General features: G+C 37.9%; 4 protein-coding genes and 1 long non-coding RNA gene across 7 annotated transcripts; 1 reads left to right on the forward strand and 4 right to left on the reverse strand.

Moving 5' to 3' along the window:
• Positions 1 to 2647: 2647 nt before the first annotated feature.
• On the reverse strand, positions 2648 to 6153 carry LOC126613986 (NADP-dependent glyceraldehyde-3-phosphate dehydrogenase). Of its 2 annotated transcripts, XM_050281610.1 has the most exons (10): positions 5831 to 6153; positions 5188 to 5381; positions 4806 to 4934; positions 4578 to 4697; positions 4146 to 4282; positions 3905 to 4060; positions 3423 to 3801; positions 3224 to 3340; positions 2948 to 3056; positions 2648 to 2843 (listed from the first exon to the last, which is right to left on the reverse strand). In XM_050281610.1, the coding sequence occupies exons 1-10, from the start codon at positions 5973 to 5975 to the stop codon at positions 2830 to 2832; spliced, it is 1500 nt and encodes a 499-aa protein (XP_050137567.1). In that variant the 5' UTR covers positions 5976 to 6153; the 3' UTR covers positions 2648 to 2829. The 2 variants fall into 2 exon arrangements, with proteins under 2 accessions (XP_050137567.1, XP_050137568.1); XM_050281611.1 differs by having other exon boundaries at positions 2648 to 3056.
• A 988-nt stretch (positions 6154 to 7141) lies between these two features.
• LOC126614005 (uncharacterized) lies at positions 7142 to 9755 on the reverse strand. Its single transcript, XR_007620248.1, has 3 exons — positions 7988 to 9755; positions 7733 to 7824; positions 7142 to 7503 (listed from the first exon to the last, which is right to left on the reverse strand). It is a non-coding gene; the product is annotated as an uncharacterized LOC126614005 (long non-coding RNA).
• A 652-nt stretch (positions 9756 to 10407) lies between these two features.
• Positions 10408 to 13013, reverse strand: LOC126613998 (40S ribosomal protein S12-like). The gene is made up of 5 exons (XM_050281627.1): positions 12870 to 13013; positions 12402 to 12436; positions 11457 to 11757; positions 10939 to 11004; positions 10408 to 10695 (listed from the first exon to the last, which is right to left on the reverse strand). Exons 2-5 carry the CDS (start codon positions 12407 to 12409, stop codon positions 10636 to 10638), a joined length of 435 nt encoding a protein of 144 aa, XP_050137584.1. The 5' UTR covers positions 12410 to 12436; positions 12870 to 13013; the 3' UTR covers positions 10408 to 10635.
• Positions 13014 to 13775: 762 nt separating this feature from the next.
• Positions 13776 to 16044, reverse strand: LOC126613999 (40S ribosomal protein S12-like). 2 transcript variants are annotated; one of them, XM_050281628.1, is made up of 5 exons: positions 15902 to 16044; positions 15525 to 15559; positions 14451 to 14751; positions 14247 to 14312; positions 13776 to 13993 (listed from the first exon to the last, which is right to left on the reverse strand). In XM_050281628.1, the coding sequence occupies exons 2-5, from the start codon at positions 15530 to 15532 to the stop codon at positions 13934 to 13936; spliced, it is 435 nt and encodes a 144-aa protein (XP_050137585.1). In that variant the 5' UTR covers positions 15533 to 15559; positions 15902 to 16044; the 3' UTR covers positions 13776 to 13933. The 2 variants fall into 2 exon arrangements, with proteins under 2 accessions (XP_050137585.1, XP_050137586.1); XM_050281629.1 differs by lacking the exon at positions 15525 to 15559 and having other exon boundaries at positions 14451 to 14787; positions 15902 to 16036.
• A 32-nt stretch (positions 16045 to 16076) lies between these two features.
• On the forward strand, positions 16077 to 17560 carry LOC126613991 (uncharacterized). The gene has a single exon (XM_050281621.1). The coding sequence runs from the start codon at positions 16227 to 16229 to the stop codon at positions 17370 to 17372; it is 1146 nt and encodes a 381-aa protein (XP_050137578.1). The 5' UTR covers positions 16077 to 16226; the 3' UTR covers positions 17373 to 17560.
• The last annotated feature ends 1204 nt before the right edge of the window (positions 17561 to 18764 follow it).

Raw genomic sequence — 18764 nt, forward strand, 5'->3', positions numbered from 1 at the left:
TCCTCCCAAGTAGCTGAAATATAGGTGGATTAGGATTAGGATAAGATAGGATTGGATAGGGTTTGGATAATGTTTTGGATAAGGTTTCTTCACTTGAGCTGATTCTTTGGCTTTAACTTCCCTTCTTCAAGTAGGAAACCTTGTTTGAGTAGGAAACTTCAATCTTCTAGGAATCCAACTTCACTTAGGAATCATTCTTCAACTAGGAATCCATCTTCAATTAAGCGCTTTCCCACTTCAATTAGGAAACTTTGCATCTTCAAGTCTTCAACTTTAAAACACATTCCTAGCTCTTCAATCCTTCAAATTCGTCCATTCTTTGTGCTCCACATGCATGAGCTCCATTCTAGCTCAATTTTGCTCCAAAATGCTCCAAATTGCATCCTTTTGCTTACTTTGTCCTTAAAACCTGAAAACACATGAAAATAGCTTAAAAGACTAACTTAACTAAGAAAACACAACATAAATGCATAAGAACTAACTAACTAAGGCGCATAAATATGCTCCTATCATAGCTCCAAATACTCCGTATATTTTCTTACAGTGTCTTTTCACATCTTCTTAGGTTTTTCTCTACCCATTTTGAACTGAGTCTCCATCTCATAGTTGCATCTTCTAACTGGAGCAACTGTAGGTCTTTGATTCACATACATGTCCAAATCACCTTAACCAAATTTCTCTCATCTTATCTTCAATTGCGACCTCTCATACTTTACCTCAAATTTCCTCGTTCTTAATTTTATTATTTCTCGTGTGCTCACACATCTAACAAAGTATTCTCATCTCCGCTTCACCTTAATTCTCATCCACACTCATTGGTCAACATTAATTTTAGTGATTAATCAGCTGAAAAGTTTTTAAATACAGATAAGCATATATGTGATCTCCTACTTAACCTTAATTAACAAGATTATTTGAAATCCGCAGACACCAAAAATTCGAATGCGTTTGGTTAGTAAAATGCTCCCAAAAGATGTAGGTAGACGTCCTTGTCCTGTACCAATCACATCCAGACTTTTCTATGCTCTTTAGTCTTTACACCTCATTTATTGCCATACATGTCACATATTATATGTTAAGGCAATCCCTAAACCAAATCATTAAACATGATTATCATGTTTCTTTAGTCAAGAATTAGGTCACTTGATGAGTGTTATAAGAACACGAAGATATATATTCCCTTTATTGTTTATATGTGTTTCACCGTGCTTGAGGAGCATGAGTGCATATGTATCCCCAGATTTTTTGTGAAGTATGCTACACCGCACGGATAACATGGTATGACAATCGAGCCTTATAATTTCTCTCTATACAAGCATGATATCATATACCTAAGGGATATTATCCACTCTAAACACTTTTGAGCCAACTAATAATCCTTATGCCTAAATTAATAATTATGTTGTCTACTTATTTGGAGATGTTTACACAAAAAGCGGCTATTTTAGAAATATTTTTTATATTAAAAATTCAAGTGCTTCTTGAAAAGTTTGATGAAAATAGTAAGTGCTTATCTGATATATTCCAACGTTCTTGTATCAATCAATCACATTTCGAGACAACTTTGATCTGCCAAAGATAAGAATTTGATTTGGCGTATAAAAATTTCAACTGCAATCACATCGTCATCAGAAACTTTCTTATTCGTTTCATTTTTATTTTTCGGAACTGTATAGAATTATGCAGCATTGGCTGGATTCAGATCAGTTTTCAACTATCGGAAGTCAACTCTCGGAAGTTCTGCTTAAAATATTGAAGAAACTTTTGGAGAGATTTTGTAGTATGCTGGAACACGATTCGGTATACCAAGTGTTATAATATAAGTGATTGGATACTTGAAATTTTTTTTTTTAACCATTTGTAATATGATATTTAGTGTACCGGACCGTATTACTGTTACACTAAAACTTTTGTCAAACTTTTGGATGTCAAATTAAAGAACAAGAACATGTCTAGAGAACTTTATTTGGGAGCCTAAACCAGCATATTCCACTCCAATATTCATAGCTACCCAATTTGCGTTGATGTTGATCAAACTAGTTGGTCAGGACAATGTACACACCCCATTAATTTTGAATCCTCATCCTCCAGATTAGAATATTGCTATGTTAAACAAAAAGGGTTTTTGTAAAAGAAAAACCCACCTAAGCAATAGGCATGCATTTCATCTTTTCGTTAATTAGTCACCAAACACTCTAAGCATGCGTTTCACTAACCAATCTCAGTGCACCTAAGTGCATTTTTACGTCCACATTACGTACTTACCCTAGAATTACTAATTAGTATTAGTGAAGATGACAAAGATAAGTTTATGAATTAGCTAATTATCTTTATTGCATATACGACGTGGTGAAGCTCAAGGATAAGGCTCAAAAGCACCTTAAGAAAAAGACAGTAAGTCCCAAGTAATTACAAAATAACTGCTCATCGCAAAGCGCTTGTAGCTCAATTACTTAAAAACGGTTAGACGAAAGTTCTGTGTTTGGTTTCTTCCGTAACCAGCCCAAAAGTGTGCTAAAGGTTTTAGACCATCACAGAATAAGGCCCAAACTAAAGTGTTGTGAACCTCAAATCATGCCCAAGACACCAAGGATCAAAGCAGTACTTGGCTAATATATGTACTTATATGCTTACAAAAACTAAAATGTAATACAAGTCTCTCAGTTCTTATTGACCAAGTCTCCAACTTCATCAGGTACAGAAGAGAAGCTTAAAGTTATTGCAGGAGCTTAAAACATCATGTAATAATCGCGTGATGCAGCCTTTCAATAAGGGTATTGCCCATTATTCTCTTTTTCTCAACTCCATTGGTCCGATGATGACACATTTTTATAGTCTGCAGCCTAAAAATTCACTTACACATTTTACTAAATCCGCTACTACAACGACATTAAGTAGCATCGATTACTATATTATCACCCGATTCGTTATTAACACTGTCACTAACCCATGGTGTAAGAAGGGGTTGGCAAGTTGATTACAGTGGTCTTGATCTTGGTCATCATGTTGATGCTGTTGGTGATTCCTTGTGAGCCAATTCCACTGTCCTTTATGCCCTGTCAAATAAATCATTCATAAAAATCGTCAACATGACGGCCTTGGAACGAAATTCCGGCTGTCGATAAAGGAGAATCAAAGGACAAAATAAACAATTGTGTAGAAGGATAAAAAAGAGGGCGGAAATCATTTCCAAAACCAATTTTCCGGACTTTTAAAGGGTTACCTGGAACGGAAAATGATCTGGTCCACGAGCAGGTGCGGAGTTTATTTGAACAGTTCCCGTCTCCATTGCATCACCAATCAAAATGGCCTTGTTGATGTCCTTTGTGAACACACAGCCCTGTATTTTTTTACACACGGGTTAATATTTTCAGAGTTAAAGCAAGCATGAAATGGTGGATTCCGAAGGAAATCAATGTTACCTGGAGGCCGAAATTACTGGCATTGCAATGGTGGATTCCTTCTTCTACCGTAGTAATCCTAATAACGGGCAAGACTGGACCGAATGGCTCTTCCCACGCGATTCTCATATCCGGCCTGACATTATCTAACAACAAAGGCCAGATAAGGTTGCCCTCTCTCTTGTACTCTTGGCAAAATGTTGCTCCTTTCTGTTTTGCATCCACAACCAAACCTTCAATAAAATTTGCAGATGATTCTGAGACAACGGGAGTGATGTCACTGTTCTCCTCTGGTGGACCAACAGTTAATTTCGCCACTCGTGCATTCACTTTCGCGACGAGGGCATCAGCAACGGATTCCATCACCAAGACAACCTTAACAGCAGTACATCTTTGACCACTGTTACAAATGTCCGTTGTCAAGCAAATATGAAAATATATTGTTAGTCAGGTATTATGGATTGCAGCAGAAAGAATGAGACTAACACAATTAATTTCTTCACCTGTAAGAAAAGCCTCCCTTTATTATGTTTGCCGCGACCAAATCTAGGTCGGCATCTTCAAGCACAATGCATGCATCTTTTCCTCCCAACTCCATCTGAAGAGGGATCATGCCTGCCTTCTTCGAAATTGCAATGCCGGTGTCACCACCAGTGAAGCTGAAAAACCGGGATCCATCATTGAATAACGATAGACAAGGATAGGGAGCCTATTGTGGTATCGAAGAAATCAATCTGGGATTACCTAATGCAGTCCACTCCAGGATGCATGGTAAGGAAGTCGCCGATCTCAGATCCTTTCCCAGTGACACAGCTAATAAGGCCTTTGGGAAATCCAGCCAGGTGGAAGCAATGCACCATATGAAGGCAAGAAACAGCACCCTAGAAGGAAACTTACGGGTACAAATTAGTCTTCCGCGAAGTTAAAGAGATCATCAAACATAAATCTTTTATCATGTGTTTTTGAAAGAATTTTGTAAGCAGTTCTGTCATTCAAAATGCATTTTTGCATGAATTTACGTAGTGGCAATGATTTTCGGAGAAGTTATACTCAGGTCAGTGCAAAAGATGTGTGGAATCAAACAGCGAGGGAATTACTGAGTCTCGAACACAATGTCTTACTATCTAGTAAGAACTTCTGAACCAGTGTATAATTTTGAAGATTGGTAACTAATACCTGAGTTGGGGGCTTGAGCACAAGGGCGTTTCCAGCGATCAGCGCAGGAGCAATTTTTGAGACAGCAAGGTTGACAGGATAGTTAAATGGTGGAATGGCTAGAACCACGCCGAGTGGAATCTACAATTATATTGCAGCAACAGTACACACAAAAGATATTGTGAAAACTCATCAGTAAACAGTAGAAAGGTAAACTAAAACTAAAAAGTACTTGAAAAATAAAGATACCTTGGAAGTTAAGCAATATTTTGTTCTGTCATTTCCCGGGAAACTATCAGACACCAAGAACTTCCCTTCCCCGAGAATCCTAACCCCTTCTTCGGCACAGTAAGACACCAAATCTCCAGACCTCACAACCTTCACAGAACCCAAAATTTCCATATCAGTTTCCAAAAAATTATTTCTCACATATAAGCTCTTGATAATGTTGCATTTTATGATAAAAACCTTCAATTCAAAGGTTTAGACAACTTGCCGACTTATTAACGAAGTCATCAAACAAATTTCGCGACTAAAACCGAATTAGAACATGACAAGAGTTTTTGTATAAACTTATAGTTGTCGGAGTGTTTTTTTAATTTACTAAGAAGATAGAGAACAAGTTATCAACCTCTGTGATAGCATCTTTAGCAGGTTTAGCAATTTCTTTAATCAGTGACTCTCCAATTGGAGCTTTGTGTTCTTTGAGGATAGAAGCAGCCTTGTGAAGGAGCTCAGCCCGCTTCCAAAGCGGGGTCTTAGCCCATGTCTTCTGTGCGATTTTCGCGGTCTCCATGACCTTGTTAACCTCTTCCTGTGTACAAGCTGCCACAGCCAAACAAAGGGTAATTGTTAAATAGCTGTAAAAATGAAAAACGTAACAAAAACCAGAGCAACCATTCAAATTGAAAGGACAATGATTATAACACTCCTCGTTTAGCATCTACACTTCTTGTGCGGGAATGGAGGAAAACTTATAAAATATTCAATTTGAAGTGCAACTGAACTTTTTTTAAAATAACAATATTCAATTTGAAGTGCATATGACCAAACCTAGAACGCCAAAACCAGAATAAAAACAGACCAACAACTCAAAATTTATAGACTAATGATTTTAACACTCCTCGTTTAACATCAAATACAAAGAAAAATAGTCAAATATTCAATTTAGCACACATAAAATTGTAAAATATTCAGTTTGAAGTGCAGATAACTAAAATTGAAGCGCGAAAATCGCTATCCGAATGAAAACCATGAAAGAAGATGAACATTACCTTGAACCTTGTAGTGGACCTTTCTAGTGGTAGGGTTGATGATGGGAACAAGTTTACCAGAAGATGATTTCTTCCACTCCCCATCAGCATAATACTTGTATGCTTCTCCATCAACAATCTCTGCAAACAATCCACTCCCAGCCATTACTCTTTTCTCAAATATTCAAATACCAAACCTCCCAAAAAACCCAGAAAACCAACACGTTTTCCTCCTCTAAGTTATCAGAAAACTTGAGAGAATATAACAATATCACTCTGGTTTTTATGAAAGGATGAGGAGTGAGAAGTGAGTGTGTGGTAATATGGAGTTTGGTGGTTTATGGGCTGTGGTTTGGTGGGGTTTTATATAAGGGGAAGGTGAGCCACGCTTTGTTCTGTGAATTGGGACGGATTTTTGTTAGGTGGTTTTAAGGTTTGACAAGTAAGCTTTTTACTGCTCTGCAATTTTTGGTTCTTTTTCTTCTGTGGCAGCTCTATGTTTTTCTTGTTTCAGACAGTTGAAAATATACACGAAGTTTCGAAAATTAGTTAGCCTCGTGCTCTCCGCGGCTTTTAACTGCTGTTGAATTTTTTGGGCCACAATTTTTTTTTCGTATACGTAAACGCTATATTTTCACACTTGTAGGGTAATTATTGTGTTATTAAAATACAATTACGTAGTATAATTAGTTTAGTTGAACGGGCGATTGATGAATGCAGCCGGGTTGGATGAGCCTATAACTCGAAACATTTGGGTTTTTTTTTTTTTTTTGAGCAAGAATCATAGCGTTACCTTACCTCAACATGACATGGACTCCAAATTCTTAATGGCAGAGCACGAGGTGATTTATCATTAATATGATGATGGGAATGGAAACCAGAAGCACGACTGGATCATCCAAGATAATACAGCCAGTTTTTGTGCTAATATTATGAATCAATAATCATTTTTAGCATGTACCTTGGAAGCATAAATATATTATCTAGCTACCTATTTTGAACTTGTGAACTGATCATATTACGTGACAATAATGTTCCGCTTAGTGTATAATAATTTTCAATTTTAAAAGTTACCATTTAACTTGATACATGCCTAAAGTGTGATACAATTAAAAATCATAGATTAGGGCAAGAGGATGGGCAAAGCACACTATCCTATCAAGGTTAGGCAACTACCACAGTTTATGTACTCTATCGTATCAAGGTTAGGCAACTACCAGTTACCATCTTCACTTGTACCACGATGTTAAAATGGGGTGTTTTGAATTTGTAAATAATTTAAAAGTAGATCAATGTTATTGATCTTGTCGATGCATCTACCATACGGTTGATATTCGATTTGTGTAGTTGTCAACAAACTTGAACCTTAACAGAGAAAGACTATATATAAGGGTTTTAGTTTAAGAAGGCGATCGAGGAGTTTGGAATTCTAAATTAGGGTTTATATATAGTTGTGTAAAGAAAACGAAGGAGAAGGAAGAGCTGTTGCATCTACTACTCCTGTATGCACGCCTGCATGAAGTTGTTGAACACATATATACATACATATACATATACATTATGCATTTATTATATAAATATGATTAGGACCTTCAAGCCCTACCTGAATAAGAACTGGTTTTGTATGAGCGAATTCGAAGGACACTGCGGTTAGGAAAATAAGAAGAAGTAGATACACCACGGTTGCCACCTACCTATATTGGAAGTGATATGGTTTAAATAATTATGTAAAGGAAAAACTAAAAATTAAAAACGAAAAACCGAAAACAAATCAACATGAAGAAATTGCAGAACAGTATTGGTGCATACGTGAACAAAGGCACTCTAATTAATCAGTGATTGGAGGAGAAGCTAATTAATTAGGCAAAGCCAGAAAGAGAAGTAGAGAGAGAGAGGGAGAGAGAGTATAAGGAGTACTGAAACCTGCTGAAAGCTGAGTTTAATGATGCCATTTGTATCAGCTAAAACATGAAAACTGGAGAAAAGTTGAGCCATTCTTTTTCTTCTAGCTAAATCTAGAACAAATTTAAAAAAAAAAAAAATTAATATTTGTGTAATGAGATTAGTTCTAAATGGCCGCATTATATATAACTAATCTAGTGATTAAAACATATACTTGTAAGATGTTACGGGTATTACGGAGGGATTAGCTTGGATTTAGTAGATAAAACCAACTACCAGTTATTAAGGAGGATCGATAATCACAATGCTAATTTTGTCCTCCGAGAGAGAGGGCTGCTTGACATTGCATTGGCAAATTTGGCATCATCAATGGTTCTTGCATGTTGTCAACGTGTTCCACAATTGGGATCATCTCTCCCTCGAATCTTTTTGCAGACTCCTCCTGCAAAAGTATAGCTACATGTGTATGCAGCGTCTTATTGTTTGAAGTATGCATGCGATCTTAATTATATATGTACAAATTAATTAATCAATCTAACAACATTAACCCGCGGTCGAGTCTAATTCTTCATAGATAAAATAGGATAACGAGTTTAATAAGAATCTGCAAGGGGCTTTTAGGACCAGTGCTTTAAGTCCATGAATCAATCGTTCGATTCTCACTCTCTTGCAATCACTTGTATAAAATAAATAAGTAAATAAGCTCGGTCACATCATTTTTTGCAAATACATTCGCAGCTAACAACTAAAAGATGACATTGCAAATATATTGTTCTCAAATTGACGTATACACAGATGACATTGGAAAAATAGCTTGACAGACGTAAAGCCTAGAAACAATTCAAGTTTTGCAAATTTAGGCCCCAAATTCCAAATTCCAAATTCCAAATTCTATCGTTTATTAGGCCAAAACTGCGTTGTAAGTTTTGCACATTATTAAGCAACAAAACTCAAGTTTTAAGCTATAAGCTCCAAATCTATCATTTACTAGGTCAAAACTCCGCGGTAAGTTTTGAGGGTATTTTCTAATTTTGTTATCAATTAGGGTGGTTGTCTTCATATTAACCAATTAATAACCTTTGACATTTTTCTATGTTTCCTGATAGATTCCATATTTTCATGCGTATTTGGTTATCGTTTGATATCTTTTATCCGTATTATATTATGAGTGAAAAACCTAACAAAATATGTGCTCCTTTACTGATAGCAACCTCTCACATCCAAAGTTTATCCCATTATCTTTTCTTTATGGGGGTCTCATTCACTGCTCATTTGCAGTTGGCTAGGGTTTCTTATTGGACGTAACAACCAGTGGTGGTGACTCCGGAAACGAATGGATTTGTCAGAAAGCATGGCAGAAACCGAAACGTTTGTTTTTTTTTCAGTTATATCCCCAACTCCAAGACCCAAGTGGTTTAGTTTTAGGCCACACTTTCGTTATTGGTTTGGTTGTGGCAACTTGCAAAAAGCGAAACCCCTTTTCTTTTTCCATTGGATATGTAAAAGTTTCTGCACCATGTTTGAAGGGATAGGCTTATGGAATTGGGATCCTCTCAGAACTTCTGTGTCCCCATTGGATATGTAAAAGTTTCTACACCATCTTTGAAGGGATAGGCTTATGGAAGGCTTATGGAGCTGGGATCCTCTTCGAACTTCTGTGTCCGGAACAGACGAATCTAGAGATCTAGATAACTCATTTTAAAACTTACAACCCTCATTAGCTTATGTCATTGGCCCACTTCACACAAACCAACAGTCCGGATCTCTCTCTCAAACTTCAACAGCCCAAATATTCAAGTCCTTAGGCTCTGAACACAAAGATCCAGAGAGAATCTCAATAAGGGGTTATTGTCATTCAAATTTTCATTTATGAGCTTATGGGTATGTTTGGAAGTGTCGGGTGATTCTCCAAAACATTGCTATTTTATGAAACACTTCAATTTTTAAGGAAAATTTCGTTCTAACAAACGTGTTTAAGCAAAAACCGCTTGTTAAAAATTATTTAAAAACTTTTCAAGGCAACAGTGTTGACTTAAAAAAAAGCTAGTGACTGTTCAAAAAAAAAAAAAAAAAAAAAAAAAAAGCTAGTGAACGATTTTTCACAAACGAATTAGTCATAAAAGAATCTTATTTCTTCTTATTTTATGTTATCGTATTGAAACAGTTAGAAAGGATAAGTTTGCTTAACGTGCATAAACCTTCTACCTTCCAAGTCAATTTTTTTTTTTTCGTTTCTTCCTTTGACATACATTGAATATAAGAAGTTTTAACGAAACACTCCCGATATTGTTCACTTTTAACGCAAAACCGTATTTTTACCTTTTTCTGTTATTATTCACTACACCTTTATTTGTCATTTTTCATTAAAACTAGAGTTTTTTTTTAACTTTTCGTTAGGAATGATGAGTCCTACCCAGAGTCTATGGAGATAATGGCTGAACCTTGAATGCAAATGTGGTTCACACACGGGCATCAGGCATGCCTGAGAGCCACTAGTCTGACCACTCCAGGATATAACATTACCTTTTATGGACCACTACTCAATTGGGATGGGGAAGAAAAAAACCATCAAGATAACAAACCTGAGGCTGATGAGCTTCAAATTCTATATGGTCCACAAAAGAAACGCCGTGTTATAGCATAAAACGGCAGCCAAGATTTGCTTACAACCTCAACATCAACAATACAATCAAGCATGTCAAATCGACGATAATTTTTCATTTGAAGTGAAAAACAGTTACAAAATTGTAAAACTCCTTCGGGCGATACTCAAGTCACTACTTAAATAACATGCTCGAATCAAAATCTTATAGCAAAGCCACAGTAATATAAGATTGGGACATACCACTGACATCATAACCAGATATTAAAGAGGTCTTAAGGACATCTAGGGAACATCGGCCCGAAAGCAGAACTTTTATAATTTAATGGGACTTGAGGTGCTCTTGAACAACATGGAGGCCTTCTGATTCTTCACCGAAATCCTGAAAAACGAAATGCAACAAGGCAAGTGAACAAACAGCATGGGAGGAATAATTAAATTTGGCAAGTGCTAGGAGCAAGTACGGTAAATAAGTACAAAGATTCCCTAAGAGTGTGTACTAGTACAGTTATGTAGTTTAAGAAAGTCCCAGAAATGTAGTTATAAATTTATTTTTGGGACAGCTTCAATATATAACACCGGAAATGCAGTAAATCTCATGCACTCAACCGACTGTTCTCAATACCTTCACAACAACACAGGAGCAACCGACAACCTTTCTTGCCTTTCCTTCTGAATCAATCTTGCAAAGCTGTGAGCAGACAGTATAGAATTAACAACGGGTTCAGAAAGATCCATAAACATGGGCAACAAGACAAAAATTAATATGCTGAACGGAAAATGGAAACAATGAAATAGGGCTTGAACATTAGAAACCATTTAAAGACCGTCCCATGATTGAATATTATAAAACATTGAATACTAGAAAAATCCAGTTGCCCCGCCCACAATGGAAGTCATCAGATCATAAGCAAATTGACAGAGACATTTTAGTTAATTGGGATGTACAACCACTCCAAAGTTTCGCTACAAAGTGAGGACAATTGTGGAACAATTGAAAAATATTGGGAAAAGCAACAAACTGGGGCGAAAGATAGGTGAAAATATCGGAGCAAACTAAAATGACAAACAAATGATAATAAATACTTTGATGAAAAAACAAAAACTAACGAAATTTCTATATTTCAATTGATTTTTACTTACACCAGCCCATTCTCCAAGAGTTTTAGCACTAGGAATTGACATCAGTTTAACATTATGGTCTGCACATAGTGCCTTGACCAGCTTAACATAATCAGCCTGGTCACAGTCCTCAGCTACAACGCAGAGCTGTGCAGCATGCTTCTCAATGACCTTTGCACCCTCATGGAGTCCACGAGTAAGCCCACCATGAGCTAATGACTTCCTCAACACAAGTTGCAAGGCTGTCAAAAGGTCCATTGGTTCACCTAGAGCTGCAGGAACTGCAACAGGCTCAGCAACAGGAACAGCAACTTCTTCATCTCTGTACAACCAATATATTGAAGGAACATTAGACATACCGAACCGAATATATATAAAGGATGTCATAACTGAGAAAAAAAATGCCTACGATAGACTGCAGTATGCAAAGCACTATCCAGCCAGTAAAGTCCTAGTTTAAAGGATCAATGAAGAAATCAGGATTCGAGAGTGCAACCTCAATTCCTAAGGTGACTAGCAAAGAAAAAAGACTAAGTACAGCTTACAAAAGCTTCTTATATTTCTTTCATGGGACAACATACAACATTAAATGGAGAACACTTGTATCGGAAACACACAAGCTAAAACACAACTAAAACAAGCCTTCACTCACTCACCCATGACATGCACCCACAGTCGAAACCAAATGGCCCCTACAGGCAAATAACTACAACTCAGAAGTTCCCCCGGAAATCTGAGATTCTGGACTCCTGACCCCACTGCTCTCCTCAAATTAAACTAATAACGCGTCCCATCATTACGATATGTAGTAAACCGGTGAAAACACTTCATCGGTATAAAACATAAATTTAAACTACTGCTCAGGACAACCAATCAGGATCACCCATCGTTCTCTAAAACTATTTGCATTTCTTATATAACAAATATTCCATAAGTAGAGAATCAGAAAACAAAATGTCCACATACCCTGACATGTTTCGGGTCGGTTGAAACGAAAAGCCCTGATGACATGAGAAAACAGATGATAAATCAGCCAGATTAAATAAAATTCAGTGAGAGATACAACAATTACAAGACTTCCAAGCTCAAATACTGAAATCTAAACAAGCATAGAGCAATAAAACCTGCCAATAAAATCATAACCCTTCAAACTTGCCAAGGAAATTGGTGCTGCTACGTTTAGTGTCCAAATGCTCGGACATAGAGATTGTAACTTCCAATTTCCCCAGAAATTTTATAGATTTCGTGAAAAAACAAAGAAATCAAATCTCATTCGAATAAATATCAGATTTTTGATAATCTTTAAACCCTAATCATCTTTTTTTATTCTTTCAATTTTCGGTTAAAATTCCCAGGCTTTCACACACAATTCTTAACCAAGATATAATTGTAAAGTTTAAATCAGAAGAAAATGCAACTGAACGCAGCGCTGACCTCGACGGTGGTTGTGAGGTGAAGATCGAAATCCTGAAAGCGGCACCACTGTATCCTGCGGGAGAAGGCTAATGAGGCAGGAGCCGAGCTTATAACTCACATGGAATCTGCATAAACCCTAAAACACTTAACCCAATTACTATAATACCCTTGGGCTTTAATAATTTATTTGCTTTTGTTGTGTCACAATGTCGGGCCCAAGCCCAAGATTAATCACGTTCCTATAAATTTTGATGCTTTGCTTCTTTTTGTTATTACTACGTTTTAATGATATTTTTCTTAATTCACAAGTGAGAATTCTAACATTTTCACTCAATGAGTTCGATAGCAAACTTTTTAATAATAGCCCATTACATTTGGAGATCCGGCCGCCCATTAGCGCAACTGGGTCGACTAGTATCAAATTTCCATATTTTTTTCTTTTATAAATACGAGATTGGAGAAAATTGGACTCAAATCCCCGATTTCTACTAAACCAATACTTAAAAGATAAACTACGTTTCCCATTACTGTTTTTTTTTTTTTTTTTTTTGAATAAACGATACTTTTGCACTAAAGGGGTAGGACAGTAGACTAAGACTCAATAATAATGTGATTCATATTTGCCTTTAGCGAGAATCGAACCTATGACATCTCACTTATAAGTAAAACTTCAAAACAAAGAAATGATTTGGATCGGTTGGGTTGGTTTCGATCATTTCATGTAAGCATGTTTCACCGTCGATCAAAACCAACCCAACCGAACCAAATCTCCCGGTACTGTTCACTTTAACGAAAAACCACATTTTCACATTAAAAAATCAATCTTGGTACTATTTCCTTTACCCTTTATTTTGTCATTATCATAAAAATTTAAAATTTTCAAGTTATTTTCATTAGTTTTCTTTAATAAAAACGCAGATCAAATAAAGAAACGACACAGAAAATTTCTTCAATTCCGGACAGAGAGGTAAAGACGGACAAAACATCATATGTTTCGATAATCTGAAAGGAAAGTTACTCAATTCCACTTCTACCTAAAGAACATCATACCCAAATCGAAATGGGGCAAACTGTTTTCTAATTTAATGGGACTTAATGTGCTCCTGAACAACATGAAGGCCTTCCGATTCTTCGCCAAAATCCTGCGAAACAAAACGCAATTAAGTAAACAAACAGAATACAAGGAATAATCAAATTTGGTGGTGCCATAAGAACGTATGGTATAGAAATACAAATTTTCGAAAATCTCGAAAAAATGCAGTTATGTAGTTAGTGGAACACCAAATTTTCGGATGGATGTTTTTCTACCAGATGCAAGATATTTCGGAGATTTAGCTTCAAGACATAACACCGGAAATGTAGTAATGTATGCACTCGAATGAATGTTATATATACCTTCACAACGACGCACGAGCAACCAACCACCTTTCTTGCCTTTCCTTCTGAATCAATCTTGCAAAGCTGCGTGGAGACGGTATAAAAATATCAATAAGTTGAAGAAAAAATACAAACAAACTAAATGTTTAACACATGGAAATAGTTACTTTGCGTTAAGAGCTAAAACTAACAAAACTTCTATGTCAATTGATTTTCACTTACACCGGCCCATTCTCCAAGAGTTTTAGCACTAGGAATTGACATCAGTTTAACGTTATGGTCAGCACATAGAGCCTTGACAAGCTTAACGTAATCAGCCTGGTCACAGTCCTCAGCTACAACACAGAGCTGTGCAGCGTGCTTCTCGATGACCTTTGCACCTTCATGGAGTCCACGTGTGAGCCCACCATGAGCCAATGACTTCCTCAGCACAAGTTGCAGTGCGGTCAGAAGGTCCATGGGTTCGCCTAGAGCTGCAGCAGCAGCAACAGGTTCGGCAGCTGGAACAACCACCTCTTCTTCTCTGTACAATCAATAAAATGAAGTAATATTAAACACGCTGCCATACCACACATGACACACCAACATATATCAAGTATATCAAACTGAGAAATAAAGAACGCGTATGATAGACTGCCATATCCCACTATCGGACTGTCCAGTAAGTGAAAACAAGTATGGAGTAGAAACACAAGATCTAAAACATACAACTGAATTAAGCCTTCACACACTCATACATGACATTCCCACAGTCGAAACCAAAAGGCTGCTATAGACATTAACTAGAATTCAGAAGTTCGCTACGGATTCTGAAAATTTGGATTCCTAATCCCACAGCTCTCACATAACTAGACTAATATCGTGTCCTCTTGCTTTAATCAAATCGGCAAAAGGAGGTTCACCAGTACAATAGATAAACCTACACTAATGCTCGGGCCAAGCAATCGGGAACAAGCTTTGATCTCTAACAACCTTTGCATCCTACATTTTAACAAAAGAAAAAGTAATGAAAAGGGCTTGAAAACTTTGAGTTTTAATGATAACGACAAAATAAAGGGTAATGTGAATAGTACCAAGATTGACGTTTTAGTGTAAAATGTGATTTTTGGTTATAGTGAACACTCCCAGGAGTTTTTCGTTAATGTTTCCAATAATAAATCTACGCTAGTGCTCAGGACAAGCAATCGGAAACAAACTTTGATCTCTAAAAGTATTTGCATCCTCCATTATAGCATACATTCGATGTTTACAGCGAAAAACGAGTACAGAGAATCGGAAATACAAATGACTACATACCCTGACATTTTTGGGGCCGATAGAAATTACAAACCCTGGTAACACGAAATCAACAAAAGCGATGTCAGCCGGATAAAATATTTCAGTAAAATATACAATTACCAAACCTACAAGCTCTATCACTGAAATCTATACAAATCTTACAACAATGCCAGTAAAAACCTGCAAAACAATATCACAAACCCTAAGATATGAAAATGTTACTTCGAATTGGGGGATAAATTTGTTGCTTTCGTGAAAAAGCACAGAACTCAAATTGCCCATCAGGGGATTTTCAGATCTCAAATTTTAGGGATTTTCAGATTGTAGGGATTTTAGGGATTTCCATTCACTTAGGGATGAAATGTGATCGGAAACATAGAGAGATAAACACTAACCTTGATAATGGAGGTGGCGGAGACGCACAGCTGCGAGGGAGGCGGCAAGACAAGTGAATGGAAGACGACGGCGAGCGTTCAAAGTTCGGAGCTTTATATCGAAAGAACCCTAAAACCCCTACCCTGAAGTTACTATTCTACCCCTCATTTGAGGACTTCATCACCGACTTCACGATCCTCCGATCTCTCTCATTCCAAATCCAAACTTATAAATCCCCAAATTCGACAGGTTTGTCTCCCCATTCCTGTAATTTTCCCTCCGAAATCTTCAATCTTGAAACCCTAATTTCCCAATCCGCAAATCACTTTCACCAGCAAGGTCACGATGCATCCCAAATTTCAAAATTTCCAAATCTTCCTCCAATCTCCCGATCTGCAAATACCAACCCAAACCCTAACCCTATCCCCAATTCAGACCCCAACACTCCGCCACCTCAAGCTCTCAATTTTCTCCCATGCCCTGCCATCGCTTTACTTCACCCTCAATGGTAAGCCCCTAAACGACTCCACTCCGCTTCTCGATTCTCAAATTACCCCGCTTTCTACTCTAATTTTACGGATTAGAGCTCTTGGAGGCGGCGGCGATGGCGGCGCGACGGGGGCAGAGTCTCGCGACTGCTATCTCAAAATGTACGCGGAGAAGAAGCCTGATAAGGTCGACCCGAACGAGCAGAGGCTTTCGAAGTGGCTCAATTGCGCGCTGTCGAACGAGCCATTGAAGGAGCCGTGCGTGATGGATTTTCTGGGGAATGTTTTTAACAAGGAGGCTCTTGTGGAGGCGTTGCTGGGGAAGAAGGTGCCCAAGGCGTTTGGGCATATAAAGGGGTTGAAGGACATGATCAGTATTCATCTTACCGCAATTACCGGGGCTGAATTCAATCGCCAATCGGTTGCCGGGCCGCGGTTTCAGTGCCCCATTACCGGGGTCGAGTTCAATGGTAAGTGTAAGTTTGTGGGATTAAAAACTTGCGGGCATGTGTTGAGTTCAAAGGCTATGAAGGAGATAAAGTCGTCGACTTGCCTTGTTTGTCATGTGGGATGTTCGGAGGCGGATAAGATTGTGATTAATGGGAATGAAGAGGAAGTTGCGGAGTTGAGGGAGAGGATGGAGGCCGAGAAGGCGAAAGGGAGAGTGAAGAAGGTGAAGAAGACCAAAAACGGGGATTCTGGTGTGAATGGAGAGGAAGAAGGTGTGGGTTTGGAGGCCTCCCGGTTGAGTGGTACCAAGCATGGCATTGATGCTAAGGCTGTGCAGAAGGCTTCGGCAAAGGTAGAGGTAAATGGGAAGGGTGTGAATGGTGGGGCTAATGTGAAGGATGCAAGTAATGGTGGGGCGAAGAGGTTCAAGGCGGTGGATATGGCCCCTGCTAATGCTACTAAGGAAGTATATGCGTCCATCTTCACGTCGTCAAGGAAGAAGGACTTCAAGGAAACATATTCTTGCAGATCTCTCCCACTCGGTAGAAACTGATTGATGGTAAGGTCTAAGAGAAAGGAATACTGTCTTATTTGTAATGTGAACAAACATATCATTATGAAGACACTTAGACTTGTTATACACTCTCGTTTGGTATCTTGTTACTTGATAGCGAACATTATTTCCTTGTTGTACAATAACGTTTGTGAAAATGGTAATGGTTCAAATTTTACAGATGCTAATATCAAGGTCCATACTTCACATTATTACTTTTCGGAACCTTAGTTCTTATATTGATAGGATTCCGATATTGGTAGGATCGTGCTTGCTTTTGTTATTTCTGTAGCTGTAGTATGTAAAGATTTGTATGTTCAAATAGTGCGATCTACCTGAACCCAAATTGTGTTCTGTTTTGGAACCGAAGCATTTAGAAATTGAAGAGTTCCTGAGCTGTTCCTGTAAGATCCCACATCCCTGGGGAGTGATCCTTATATGTATATTCTCATCCCTACCTAGCACGAGGCCTTTTGGGAGCTCACTGGCTTTGGATTCCATCGGAACTCCGAAGTTAAGCGAGTTTGCACAAGATCAATCCCATCCACGCCGCACCACTTTGCACCCTTGCTTCCCATGGTAAATGCAATCAATTGTTGGCCATTTGGGCTGATGGAACTTGGGAGGAGCCTGGAATGAAGTTCATTATAGTGTCTCAGCTGCAAAACTTATAGCGGTCTGTCTTCCGCACTGAGTGAACATTCGTTGGCTTGTTAATAACAACTCTTTTTAGTGACCCCTGAGAAGAAAGTAACACGAGGGCCGACCTTCTGGTTTAGTTTGCAGAGGATAAAAGTATCAGTTCTTCCTTAGACAGGGTGAGGTTTTACTTGAGATTGTGAGCATGTCAGCCAAGTGTTTATCTTTTGTTGCCAAATTTTCGTTTCAGATGAGGAGAAAATCTGCGAATTTCAATTACTAATGATTAATGAAGTAGTCTGTTATTCTACTTGGCTTTTCAAAACACAGAACAAAAAGAAAGGTCGGTCTATCGGCCTTTCAATCACCATCTCAGAAGTCAGAACCAAATTTTCTTCCCCATCCACGGATTAGATGCCATTGACTGCAGGTTACATGCTCAGATTTTCATAGAAAGCGATAATTTTTACCTCGTTAGAATTTAATGCCGTCTTCAATTTTGGGCTAAATTTTTTTAAATTTTATTCCGAACTACATATACTTTTAATTTGTGCCGATGTCCCTTGACTTTAGTTTACTCGTGTGCAATAGTACAAGTTACTACTAAAATTGGAAAAAAAGTTAACGGCTTGAAAGACATTGAAACGAATTGAGAGGTTAATGGGACTCGAGTAGAACCTACACCACGAGCTTTCTTGGTCCCTCGGCACGGTTGAGATTCCAGAGTGCATCACGAGCACAAACAAAGGGCGC

Source organism: Malus sylvestris, chromosome 2 (genome assembly GCF_916048215.2).
Source record: "Malus sylvestris chromosome 2, drMalSylv7.2, whole genome shotgun sequence".
In the NCBI taxonomy this organism is placed as follows: Eukaryota; Viridiplantae; Streptophyta; class Magnoliopsida; order Rosales; family Rosaceae; genus Malus; species Malus sylvestris.